Source organism: Dipodomys spectabilis, unplaced genomic scaffold (genome assembly GCF_019054845.1).
Source record: "Dipodomys spectabilis isolate Male_0828 unplaced genomic scaffold, ASM1905484v1 ptg000052l, whole genome shotgun sequence".
In the NCBI taxonomy this organism is placed as follows: domain Eukaryota; kingdom Metazoa; phylum Chordata; class Mammalia; order Rodentia; family Heteromyidae; genus Dipodomys; species Dipodomys spectabilis.
In genome coordinates, this window is record NW_024870729.1 from 79,592 (window position 1) to 92,431 (window position 12,840).

At 46.9% G+C, this 12,840-nt stretch overlaps 2 protein-coding genes across 4 annotated transcripts in view; both read left to right on the forward strand.

Moving 5' to 3' along the window:
• The first annotated feature begins 3,924 nt into the window (after positions 1-3,924).
• LOC122107681 (protein-L-histidine N-pros-methyltransferase-like) lies at positions 3,925-5,535 on the forward strand. The gene is made up of 2 exons (XM_042679493.1): positions 3,925-5,020; positions 5,057-5,535. The coding sequence occupies exon 1, from the start codon at positions 4,057-4,059 to the stop codon at positions 5,005-5,007; it is 951 nt and encodes a 316-aa protein (XP_042535427.1). The 5' UTR covers positions 3,925-4,056; the 3' UTR covers positions 5,008-5,020; positions 5,057-5,535.
• Positions 5,536-7,283: 1,748 nt separating this feature from the next.
• The window catches only part of Ash2l (ASH2 like, histone lysine methyltransferase complex subunit), a 36,086-nt gene continuing 30,529 nt past the window's right edge, over positions 7,284-12,840 (forward strand). For 2 of the 3 annotated variants that reach the window (XM_042679434.1, XM_042679435.1), the window contains exons 1-3: positions 7,284-7,488; positions 8,136-8,202; positions 8,590-8,735. In XM_042679434.1, coding sequence (XP_042535368.1) covers positions 7,301-7,488; positions 8,136-8,202; positions 8,590-8,735 — 401 coding nt within the window. In that variant the 5' untranslated portion in view covers positions 7,284-7,300. Of the gene's footprint in view, positions 7,489-7,716; positions 7,769-8,135; positions 8,203-8,589; positions 8,736-12,840 lie in introns of those variants that run through there. The other variant, XM_042679436.1, reaches the window with a different exon arrangement.

The window sequence follows — 12,840 nt, forward strand, 5'->3', positions numbered from 1 at the left end:
CATTAACGGGATGTAGGGAGCTGAGGTACTGGTGATCCAGCTGCGGGCATCCCTCCAACCAGTGTTCCAGTTAAAGACACCTTTCTATGGGCACCTTCAGCTGTGTGACATCCTGACTTGATGAAGGACCCAAAGACACACACACACACACAAAAAGCATGATTAAATGTGTCAGCAGAGCAGGAAGGATATGGAGGCTGTAGAGAACTCAGGAACAAACACCATCTGGAATGAACCCAGTGTGTGAGCACATTAGTTAGTATATGGTAGGCATTAATGGGTTGGGTAGCCTAGGGTAGAGTCACATGGGATCTTTGCTAGAACAATTGTATGGAATGTCTACTGAATTCCTGGAGGCTTCCATTTTATCTGCATTACCCAGAAATGTAGGAGGTTGGGATTTTTCTTTGTTTTACAGAGTCAGAATTAGGAGTCTAACTCCAAAGCCCTTGCACCTTAAAACACAAAGTTGGGTGCCAGTGGCTCATGCCTGTAATCCTATAGCTGCTCAGGAGGTTGAGATTTGAGGATGGTGGTTTGAAGCCAGCCCCAGGCAGAAAGGTCCATGAAACTTATCTCCAAGAAACTACCCAGAAAAAGCCAGAAGTGGTGCTGTGGCTCAAGTAGAGTGCTAGCTTTGAGCAAAAGAAGCTCAGGGACAGCCTAGACCCTGAGTTCAAGCCCCAGGACTGGCCCCCCAAAAAACAACACTCGTGGGAGGAACTGAAGCCTGGGCTGTTCCAATTTAGTTCTATCAGCAGTAAGGATGTTGGTTGAAAGAGTTCATAGAACAAAGCAGTGACTGGTAGAGGAGGGGCCTCCTCAGTCATTCAGATGTCTGGAGAGTTGCTTTGAGCTAGGGGTTTGGCCTGGAGGGAGTTAAGGGAATGAAGGACTGCTAGGTTTTTTTTAAGTACTATGGATATTGGTGTACAGTGGATGTGGTGTAATGTCTTTTTTTTCCCCTCTGGGGTTTGAACTCAGGACTTGGGCACTGTCTGAGCCTTTTCTCTCCAGGCTAACACTCTTGCCACTGAGCCACACACAGCTCTACTTCCAGTTTTCTGGTGGTTAATTAGCGAAGACTCTGGCCTTTCCTGCCTGAGCTAGCTTGAAACCTAGATTCTCAGAGCTCAGCTTCCTGAGCAGCTAGGATTACTGGGGTGAGCCACGCTCTCCTGGCTCTGGTGTAATGTCTTTATGGGTTGGTGCACAGGTTCTCATTGTGAAATCACAAGCCTGGATTCTTGGAAATAAGGTGCGGGTTCTCTCTCTCCCCCCCTCCCCTCCTCTCTGCTTTCCTCTCCTTTCTCCCCCCTCCCCTCCCCTCCCTCTTCTCTTCCCTCCCCTCCCTTCCCCTCTCCTCTCCTCTCCTTTCCTCTCTCTCCCAGTCCTGAGGCTTGAACTCTGGGCTTGGGATCTGTTCTTGAGCTCCTTTTGCTCAAGGCTAGTGCTCTACTGCTTGAGCCACAGCTCCACTTCTTCCGGCTTTTTCTGTGATTAATTGGAGATAAGTGTCTCAGGGACTTTCTTGCCTGGGCTGCAATCCTCAGATCTCAGCCTTCTGAATAGCTAGTATTACAGAGGTGAGCCACCAGCCACTGGCTTAGGTGCAGAATTTTTCATGGCAAATCTACCCTTAAGCAGAGGGCTTTGCTATAAGACCAGCAATCCTGTGCGAACAGCCAGTATCCCAGTGAAGGAGTAAACAACTCTTTCTGGAATTGACTAGAACAAAGAAAAAGCCTTTCTCTGTAGGGGGTGTGCTTGAGAAGGAAACCTTTCCCGTAGATTGACTGTGGCCAGGCAGCATCCCTGAAGATGTTTTTCTTAGGTTTCATACCATCCAAAGAGTATAAATGGAATTGTTCCTGAAAGCGGGAGGTGGGGGGGCACCATGGATCACAGAAAAGTGGAAGTGAATCTCTTCCCTAGAAAACTGGGAATAAGAAGCTGTGTTTTGCCAGAAAATTCTGAAGTTGTTTTCAGTGTCCAGTTACCTGACTACTTGGTGCTGCCCCCTACCGGGAAGTTTGTTATTACCAGGGAAGGCAGCATGCTTCCCATAGTGAAGATGCCTGAAGATGCCAGGTGAATTCACAACCTAAGTACTATTTCTCTAAATTTCTCCTCTTTTTTTTTCTCTCTCATCTCTCTTTCCCTTCACCTGCCAGTCCTGAGACTTGAATTTTTGGCCCTCAGATGTTAGCTTCCAGACTAGTTAGGATTACAGGCCACCAGCACCTAGCTTTTAAAAGAGTATAAGGGAAAAGTTTCCCAGGCAGTGACCAGAGTTGTATTGTGGGCAGAACCAGGGGTAGCACAGAATACTTCCAAGCTCCCCAGACCTGGTTTGAAACAAGCTAGTGGGGCTAGGAAGGTGGCTCAGTGGTAGAACGCTTGCCTTGCATGCATGAGGCCCTGGGTTCGATTCCTCAGCACCACATAAACAAAAAGAATAAAAGCCGGAAGTGACGTTGTGGCTCAAGTGGTGGAGCGCTAGCCTTGAGCTGAAGAGCTGAGGGACAGCGCCCAGGCCCAGAGTTCAGGCCCCACGACCGGACCCAAAAAAAAAAAAAAAAAGAAACAAGCTAGTGATGACCCTGCATTCCATGGGGCCAATGTAACCATGCCATATTGTATTCTGATTCACACCCAGGTCAGCTGTAATGCTTAGCTTCTTCCACCAAGAAACTCCAATTAGGAGCAAAGTGCTCTAGTTCTTTTTAACAAGAGAATTTAAACCTTTCCCTGGTTGCTTTATACTAACACGAGAGCGGAGAAACTGCTTTCCAAAATTAGGATTCCAGTGGTAAGAAACTTCATGTCTGCTAGATTCAGACATGCATTGGAATCACCAGTATAAACACAGTTATCATTCAGATGCTCCTTCAGCTCATGGGGGAGTTTTGTCTTCTGGATCACCAAAGCACCAGCCACAAAGCCCATGTGCCACTGTTTTCTGCCTTCTGAGCCAAGCCACTTACCCTTAAAGGACATCAGCATGCTGGGGTGTCCTGAATAGTGATGGTGATATACAACTATTACTTTAAAAAAAAATTAATTATAAATTGCATAGTTTGGGGCTGGGAAGATTGCTCAGTGGTAGAGTGCTTGCCTTGCATGCTTGATGCCCTGGGTTCGATTCCTTAGCAACACATAAGCAAAAAGAAAAAAGCCGGAAGTAGCACTGGGGCTCAAGTGGTAGAGTGCTAGCCTTGAGCTGAAGAGCTGAGGGACAGCGCCCAGGCCCAGAGTTCAGGCCCTACGACCGGACAAAAAAATAAATAAATAAATAGCATAGTTTTGCCAGGCATTGGTGGCGCACGCCTATCATCCTAGCTACTCAGAAAGTTGAGATTGGAGGATCACAGTTCAAAGCCAGCCTGGGCAGGAAAGTCCATGAGACTCAACTCCAATAAATAGAAAACTGGAAATGGAGCTGGGGCTCATGCAGTAGAGTACTTTCCTTGAGCTGAAGAGTGCAGGGGCATTGCCCCAGCCTGATGTTCAAGCCCCATGACTGACAAAAAAAATAAATTGCATAGTTTTGTTCTCTATACAACATAGAATGATCAAACCAAACAAATTAACACACTCAGCACTTTAAATACTTAATTTTTTTTGTTGTTGACAGTGATACCAGAGTTTTAGGACATTGTACAAAGATTACAAGGTAAAGTACTTTAATCTTTTCTCAAATCTTTATCTTTTTGTTTTTGGAGACTTATCTCATTGGGGCTTGCATGTTATAAACATGCATTGAATTATCATAATTGTAAGGTGTATTAAATAGCTAGGTTTCATTAGGTAGCTGATGAAGATAGCATACACTATTCAGGCAGGAAAAGTTTATTGAACTGCCGTCCCCACCATGCATGGTGGAGAGGGCTGGTTGAAAAAGGGAGATCCAGGGGCGGCGAGTCGGACACCATGGCTCGAGCCGCGACGGCAGCGGCGGCGGCGGCCGGAGGCGGCGGCGCCACCTCCTCCTGCTGCTCGCCCCGGCGGTGATCGGAGCGAGCGGCCGCGGTTCCCCCCCCGCCCCACCCCTCGATGAGACTGCTGGCATCCTGGCTGTGCCTGAGCCTGGCGTTGGTGTGGCTGGCGCGGAGGATGTGGACGCTGCGGAGCCCGCTCAGCCGCTCCCTCTACGTGAACATGACGAGCGGCCCCGGCGGGCCGGCGGCGGTGGGCGGCCGGAAGGAGACGCACCAGTGGTATGTGTGTAACAGAGAGAAGTTATGCGAGTCACTTCAGGCCGTCTTTGTTCAGAGTTACCTCGATCAAGGGACACAGATCTTCCTAAACAACAGCATTGAGAAATCCGGCTGGCTGTTCATCCAGTTATATCACTCTTTTGTGTCATCTGTTTTTAGCCTGTTTATGTCTAGAACGTCTATCAATGGGTTGCTAGGAAGAGGCTCAATGTTTGTGTTTTCACCAGATCAGTTCCAGAGACTACTTAAAATTAATCCGGATTGGAAAACCCACAGACTGCTTGACTTAGGTGCTGGTGATGGAGAAGTCACAAAAATAATGAGTCCTCATTTTGAAGAAATCTATGCCACCGAGCTTTCAGAAACCATGATCTGGCAGCTGCAGAAGAAGAAGTACAGAGTGCTTGGTATAAATGAATGGCAGAATACAGGCTTCCAGTATGACGTCATCAGCTGCTTGAATTTGCTGGACCGCTGCGATCAGCCCCTGACTCTGTTAAAAGATATCCGAAGTGTCTTGGAGCCAACTAGAGGCAGGGTCATCCTAGCTCTGGTTCTGCCCTTTCATCCTTACGTGGAGAACGGTGGCAAGTGGGAGAAGCCATCAGAAATTTTGGAAATCAAGGGACAGAATTGGGAAGAACAAGTGAACAGCTTGCCAGAGGTGTTCAGAAAAGCTGGCTTTGTCATCGAAGCGTTCACCAGACTGCCCTACCTGTGCGAGGGCGACATGTACAATGACTACTACGTCCTGGACGACGCCGTCTTCGTCCTGAAGCCCGTGTGACCCCGCGGGCGCCCAGCCCTGCAGTGTGCACGCCCAGAACCTGCCCTCCGGAAGAGGGGCTGCGCGCAACCGGAAGCCCCCGGAGGACCGTCGGTGCTGCCGTTCTCAATACCATGTAGGAATTTTAAAAGCCAAAATACTAATTATTTCTTTGTAGTGTGTAAAAGAAACGTTTTTTTTTTAAAAAACAAAACCAACAAAACTCAACTCTTTGTGGATTTTTATCAGCTCTCTACTCAACTAGGGCCACCATCCAATGCAGGCCACACTCCAATGATGATGGAAAATATTTTTTTATACGGAATTGCTGTAGGGACTCATTCCCAGCAGAAGCAATAGTCACTACTTCATGGAGCCAATAGATGGATCGTTTTTAATAAAAGGAAGACTGGCAATAAAGCTGTCCATTCAGTTCCAAATGCTGGTTATAAGGTATAGCCACTGAGAATAACTCTTTCATGTTTAGAAACTCTTTCTGTTATTATTCAAGAAAATGTTTTTAATCATGCTAATAAACTTTTTTGGAGACGAAAAAAAAAAAAAAAAAAAAAAAAAAAAAAAAAAAAAAAAGGGAGATCCACCCCTAGGTCAGGACTTATCTAGGCCAGGGACAGGAAGAGGTGTGGCCACACTGGATCTGGATGTGACCTCAGGGCCTGGGACCAGCCAATGTCAGATGGAATGCCAGGGGCCGCCCAGGATGTAACCTAGCAGGAGGGGGAAGTGACTGCTTCCAAGTGTGCCAGTTTCCTAGGTAACAGATACTGGGTGGAAGCTTAGCCAAGAGGTAGGGAGCTGTCTGCACAGTGCCTGCATGGCTTGGGGCAGATCTTACAATAATGTCCTCCATGAATATGAAAATATGTCTCAATGAAAATGATTGAGCCGGGCACCAGTGGCTCACACCTATAATCCTAGCTACTCAGGAGGCTGAGATCTGAGGAAGGAGATCTGAAGCCACCCTGGGCTGGAAAGTCCTTGAGACTCTTATCTCCAATTAATCACAGAAAAAGCTGGAAGTGGGAAATGGACTTATGGCTCAAGTGGTATGGCAGTAGCCCAAGCCCACAGTTTGAGCCCCAGAACCAGCAAAACTTTTAAAAAGTAATAAAAGTAAAATAAAATGTGAAGCCAGGCCCTGGTGGTGCATGTCTGTAATTCTAGCTACTCAGGAGGCTGAGATCTGAGATCCAGGTGTGAAGCCAGCTTGGGGGAGGAGAGTCTGTGAGACTCCTTATCTCTAATAAATTACTCAGAAAAAACTGGTAATGCTGTTGTCTCAAGTGGTACAAGCACTAGCCTTGAGCAAAGCAAGCTCAGGGACAGCTCAGGCCCTGAGTTCAAGACCCTGGACTGGCACCCAAGAAAACAAAACTGGACATGCTAAAACTGCCACAATAATCAGTATTTGTGCTTGGAGGGAGATACTTTTGTGGATCCTACTTCTCCTTGAAACATCAGTTATTTAGCACAATTCAAAGAATAATCTACCAGCTGATCATTCGTTTCTTCAATTTTGTGGAAAACATAAATGATTGAGAAATGAGGAACCAAAATATCTACCCGTTTCCAGCGGTTTAGTCGGGTGCCCTAGAGGTTCCTACAACAGATCACACAGTCAAGAGGTCTTGGACTTTTTGGTACTTGTTCTTTTTGGTAACGTTGAAGGATAAAGGATAGCGTCCTGGTTCCAGGAACTCGGTGGCGGCGGATCCACACCGGTGCGGGCGCCCACGTCCCCGGGCTTCCTTTGCTCAAGGCTAGTGCTCTACCACAGCACTACTCCGTTTTTGTTTCTGAGTCATTTACCGGAGGTAAGAGGGTCTCTCAGACTTTCCTCCCCAGGCTGGCTTCACACCTGGATCCTCAGATCCCAGCCTCCCTCCTGAGTAGCTAGGATTGGAGGCGTGAGCCGCCAGGGCCTGGCCTCACCGTCTTGATTGCTTGATTTTAAGCTCTGCTGGTCCTGGGGCTCCGGCCGCGGCTTGCTGGGGCACTGTCCCAGGCAGGCGCCGCGGCTATGTGACCGCAGCATCTCCCCTGAACCTGTGCTGTGGTAAATGCCACAGGAAACCCACCTCACCAGCCGTCCTCCCCCACACTGGGTGACAAGTCGCCGCGACGGCGGGGCTCCCACCTGGCCTTAAAGCGGGCTTGCATGGAACCGCCATTTCTCAACGAGCGGTGGGGGACCCACCAGCGGCCTTTACCACTTGAAGACTACACAGTGCCAGGCGGCAACTCGCGCGAGACTGAGGTAGTACTCTCGCGAGAAGCCTGGCAGGCGACAGTGATGGCGGCGGCGGGAACCGGACCCGGCCCAGGATCGGGTACCGGGCCGGGCCCAGGCGCAGCGGCAAATGCAAACACAACAGAAGAGGGAGAAACGAAGCCAGTGGCAGCGGCGGCAACCGCTCCGGCTGGAGAGGGACCCTCGGCGGCGCCCGCGACGGAGCCCAGCTCGGGAGAGGCGGAGAGCGGGTAAGCCGTCCCGCTGCCGGGGAGAATCCCCCGAGGGAGGCCCGCCTCCCCCACGGCGGAACGCCGCGGCTCTCGGGGCTCTCCCGCCCTTCTCGGAGCCTAGGCCTGGGCCAACGGCTCGCTCGCCCTGCCCCCTCGGGGCCGTAGCCCCGCCCGCCGCCGGCCCCGCCCCTCTGGGGTGACCCAGGCCACGCCCCCTTCCGCACCTTGGGCGGCCGGAGGTGAGCGTGACCGGCTGCGGGCCGCGTCTCCGGCCCTGGCTTTTGCGCCCACGTTGAAGGTGGGTGGCTCCCTGTGCTAGCAGGACCTTCTTAAATACCCCAGCGGAGAGACCACTCCACAGTGCCAGGCTGGACAGTGACAGTCCCGCTGATAGACGCCGAAGGGGCGAGCCGCAGCTGCGGATCTGCAAGGACCGGCTACAACCCGTGTAGACGTGTCCCTAAGAACCCAGTTAACTTCCCCGCGTCTGTCCCGACTGTGTTACCGCAGATGTTCTGACGAAAACCCTGGGCCTCCAGTCCAGAACCGGCATAGCTGAAAACGCTGTGTGCTCTTGAAGTTCACCTGGGTTGGAGTGATAATCTTTGGGAATTTAGGCATGGTGAGATCTCTTTCTTGAAGATTCTTAAGTGCTTTCGTTACAGGGATGCAAACTCGGTTGATGTAAGTGGTGGTGTGGAGACAGAATCTTCTAATGGAAAAGATACACTAGTAAGTATTTCGTTTTGTATGTTCAAGGCAATCTAGGGGGGTTTTTTTGGTGTTTTTGTTTTGTTTTGGGTTTTTTTGTTGGTCATGGGGCTTGAACTGTGGGCCTGAGCGCTGTCCCTCAGCTCTTCAGATCAAGGCTAGCACTCTACAACTTGAGCCACAGCACCACTTCCAGCTTTCTGGTGGTTTATTGGAAATAGGAGTCTCACGATCTTTCCTGCCCAGGCTGGCTTTGAACCGCCATCCTCAGATCTCAGCCTCCTGAGTAGCTATGATTACAGGCGTGAGCCACCAGCGATCGGCAGTTTGTTTTTTTGTTTTTTTTTTAATTAAGTGAACTATAATCACATCAATTCATTTGATTCTCCAATTGCTCTCTGGCTACAGGAAGGTGCTGGGGATACTTCAGAGGCGATGGATACTCAGGCTGGCTCCGTTGATGAAGAGAATGGCCGACAGTTGGGAGAGGTAGAATTGCAGTGTGGGATATGTACAAAATGGTTCACAGCTGACACCTTTGGCATTGATACCTCGTGAGTACATTTCCTGGTCTTGAAAGAATTGCTTTATAAAATCAGTTTCAACGTGTCCAGAAATTCAGTACTAGACAACATAAATACCTAGTTATTTCCTTCCTTCTAAGCCTTCATCAATAAATAGGGTGTTGTACAAGGAATTGTTTTTAGTCCTGAGGGAACAGCCCTAATAGGTACAATGATGGGTATTGTCCCTATTTTTTTTGTTTTGTTTTTTTTGGGTCCGGCCGTGGGGCCAGAACTCTGGGCTTGGCGCTGTCCCTCAGCTCTTCAGCTCAAGGGTAGCGCTCTACCACTGGAGCCACAGCGCCACTTCCGGCTTTTTTCTTTTTGCTTATGTGGTGCTGAGGAATCGAACCCAGGGCCTCGAGCATGCAAGGCAAGCGCTCTACCTCTGAGCCACCTTCCCAGCCCTATTGTCCCTATTTTTAAGCTTACAGCGGTATAGTAAGACTATACAGTTAGAGCATTATCTAAACAAATTTGAAACAGTATCATTTAAGTTTTACATGAGGTATTTGGAGTTAACTCAGTGGTAGAGTTCTTGCCACTGTGTTCAGAACCCTGTTTTCCATCCCTAGCACCTCTAAGGAAAATTTCAAATTAAAAAAAAAATTGGGAAGAAAAAACTTGAGAGAGCAAGGGAAGGGGTGACGTCCAAAAAGAAATGTACTCCACCTGACTTCTGTAACTGCAACCCTTCTGTACTTCACCTTTTTTTGGGGGGGGGGTCCGGTCGTGGGGCCTGAACTCTGGGCCTGAGTGCTGTCCCTCAGCTCTTCAGCTCAAGGCTAGCGCTCTACCACTTGAGCCACAGCGCCACTTCTGGCTTTTTTTTTCTGCTTATGTGGTGCTGAGGAATTGAACCCAGGGCCTCATGCATGCAAGGCAAGCACTCTACCATGAGCCACCTTCCCAGCCCTCTGTGAGACTTTTATCTCAACTAATCACCAAAAAATAGAAGCTGGGAGAGAAGCTGTGATTCAAGTTTGTAAAGTGCCAGCCTTTATTAAAAATACTAAGGGTCAGTGCCCTGGCCTTGAGTTCAAACCCCAGTACAGGCACCAAAAAAAAAAAAGAAAGAAAGAAAAAAGAAAAAAAGATGATAGCTCTTCATATCTAAGTATATCCTTTTTCTCCCCCTTTGTCCTCCTTCCCATTGATTCTAACTTGCTCCTTTAGGTATCTTGTACTCTTTTCTCTTATTCTAAACATGAATATCTGGTGTATTAGTCATATGATTTAGAATGAAAGTTTTCTTAGTCATGGAATTTGATCTAGAGCTAGCTCAGTAGCATTATTAACACATTGTCATAATGGGAATAATTGTACAGCTAATGCCTGTAATTTTTTTATTTGGTATTGTGGTAACAAATTTAAATGTGACTTAAGACTGAATTATTCTGAAATTAATCTCTGACACCAAGTTTGTGATGAAATAAATATCTTCCTGTAATATGTTGTGTGCTTAAAAGTTAAAATTTTAAGCCAGGAGCCGGTGGCTTACGCCTGTAATTCTAGCTACTCAGGAGGCCCAGATCAGAGAATCACAGTTCAAAGCCAGCCCGGGCAGGAAAGTCTGTGAGACTCTTATCTCCAATAAACCACCAGAAAACCAGAAGTGGCGCTGTGGCTCAAGTGGTAGAGTGCTTGCCTTGAGCTGAAGAGCACGGGGACAGTGCCCAAGCCCAGAGTTCAAGCCCCACGACTGACAAAAAAAAAAAAAAAAAGTTAAAATTTTAAGTGGATTTTAGAAATGTTAGTGTACTAATTAACATGTGACTGGTGACCTAGAATATCTAATTAAAATAAGAAAGAAAAATAGTAGGGATCTGGAAAAAGATTTTTATAGAAGCATCTAAAAAGGTTTGCAAGACACTGGTCTGAGAAGTCTGGTTAACTAGGCCCCAAATTGGCCACTTTGGATAAACCAAGTAATGAGGAGCCATCCAAGAAAGAATCAAATCACAGTCCAATGTTTTCATACCTTTGGAGAGACCAATTCGTACCTGAATTTGAAAAAGGATGCTCTGAACACCTGATTGTGTTTGAATTAAAATATGAGACTTTGCCTACATTAAATGAGTGTATCATAACAGCCTTCTTAGCTGAAGGACTTCTAGAAAGTAGAGAAAGGAATTGTTTATATATTACTGGGGTGAGAGGGGGTGTCACACTCCTCCTTGAACTTACTAGGCAAGTGCTCTACCACTTGAGCCAGTCTGCTAGCCTTTTTGCAGCCTTTGTTTGTTTATTGCTGGTTCTGGGGCTTGAACTCAGTCAGGGTAAGGATGCTTTCCCTGAGCATCTACCACTTGAACCACAGCTCAGCTTCTGGCTTTTTTGGGGGTTCACTAGAGATGAGAATTATGGGCTTTTATGTTTGGGTTGGCTTCAGTTGTAATCCTCGGATCTCAGCCTCTTGAATACGATTACAAATGTAAGCCACTGGTGCCCAGTATGTTGGTTCTTTTTTGAGATAGGATCACATTTTCATCACTATGCCATCCTGGAATGTGATCCTCCATTTTGTGTTTCCCTTTGTTGTTGGAATGACATGCATGTGCCACCAAGTCTAACCAGTGCTTGAGAAGTCTCATGAACTTTTTTTTTTTGCCCAGGCTGGTCTCCAACCATGGCCTTCCAGATCTCTACCTCCTACATAGCTGGAACAGCAGGCTTGAGCCATCTTACCCAGCTAGTTCTTAAGAATCTTTCGTTCTTTCCTTTTCTTTCTTCTCTCTCTCCTTCCTTCCTTCCTTCTCTTTTTCTTTCTTTCCTTCCTTTCCTTCTTTCTTTCCCTCCTTTCCTTCCCTTCCTTCCTTCTTTTTCTCCTTCCTTCTCTTTCCCTCCCTCCTTCCCTCCCTCCCTCCCTCCTTTCTTCCTTCCTTTCTTTCTTTCTTTCTTTCTTTCTTTCTTTCTTTCTTTCTTTCTTTCTTTCTTTCTTTCTTTCTTTCTTTCTTTCTTTCTTTCTCTCTCTCTCTCCTTCCCTCCCTTCTTTCCTTCCTTCCTTCCTTCCTCTCTTTCTCTCCCTCCCTCCTTCTCTCTCTTTCCTTTCTTTCTTTCTCTCTTTCTTCCTCTTGAGATTAGTTTCATACTTGCTTCCCTTCCTTGCTCAGCTGGTGATCTACTACTTAAGACAAGACTCTAGCTTTTTTCTGGTTATTTTGGAGGTAGTGTCTCTCAGACTTTTCTGTATAGTTAGGATTACAGGCATGAGCCACTCAGTAAGAACATCGTAATCATTCCTTTCAATTTTTGTTCTCTGCCCATCTAATTGGTCACTAAACTTTTTCTTCTTGTCTTCTCTACAAAAAGATGTTTTCCATTTTTATTAATCACTGTAGCTCAGGCCTTATAAAATCTTCTGCTGAGACTACTACAAAAACCTTATATTCTTGGGTGTGAGGTATGGCAGTAGACTGCTGGGCAAGCTCAAAGCTTTGTTCTGGGGGGAAAAAAACCTTATATATTCATGTTTTTCTAATCTCTTCTCCCTTCAGATCATCACTGAATTTATCACTTTTATCATCTCACTTCCCCTTCAAGGAGTTCCATTACACAGAAAAAAATCCAATTCTGCCTAGTGTGTAAGGCTTTGTACTTCCTACCTTTCAAACTTTATTTATTTATTTATTCGAGATAGAATCTGGCAGTGTTGCCTAGACTAGTCTTAACTTTGTGGGCCCAAGTGATCCTCCCAAAGTAGCTGAGACCAGAAGTGTACATTATGATCGTTTATTCATTTATTTTTAAAAGTATAATCTCTTACAAATCTTGTCCTAGACAGATTTTTTTTTTTGCCAGTCCTGTTGCTTGAACTCAGGGCCTGGGCACTATCTCTTCTTTTGCCCAAGTCTAGCCCTCTGTCACTTGAGCCAGAGCTTTACTTCAGTCTTTTCTGTTTATATGGTACTAAGGAATCAAACCCAGGGCTTCATGCACGGTAGGTAAGCACTCTACCACTAAGCCACATTCCAGCCCAAGACAGAAATTTTATACTTGATTTTGATTTCTAGTCTTTATATACAGGGCGCCTGTTTTGGAAACCCACTTACTCCCTAAATTCAGTTTATAACTTGTCCTGATAAATCTTTCCTAA

Coding starts and splice junctions, on each gene's coding strand:
- LOC122107681 (XM_042679493.1), top strand. CDS start 4,057: ATGAGACTGCTGGCATCCTGGCTGTGCCTGAGCCTGGCGTTGGTGTGG.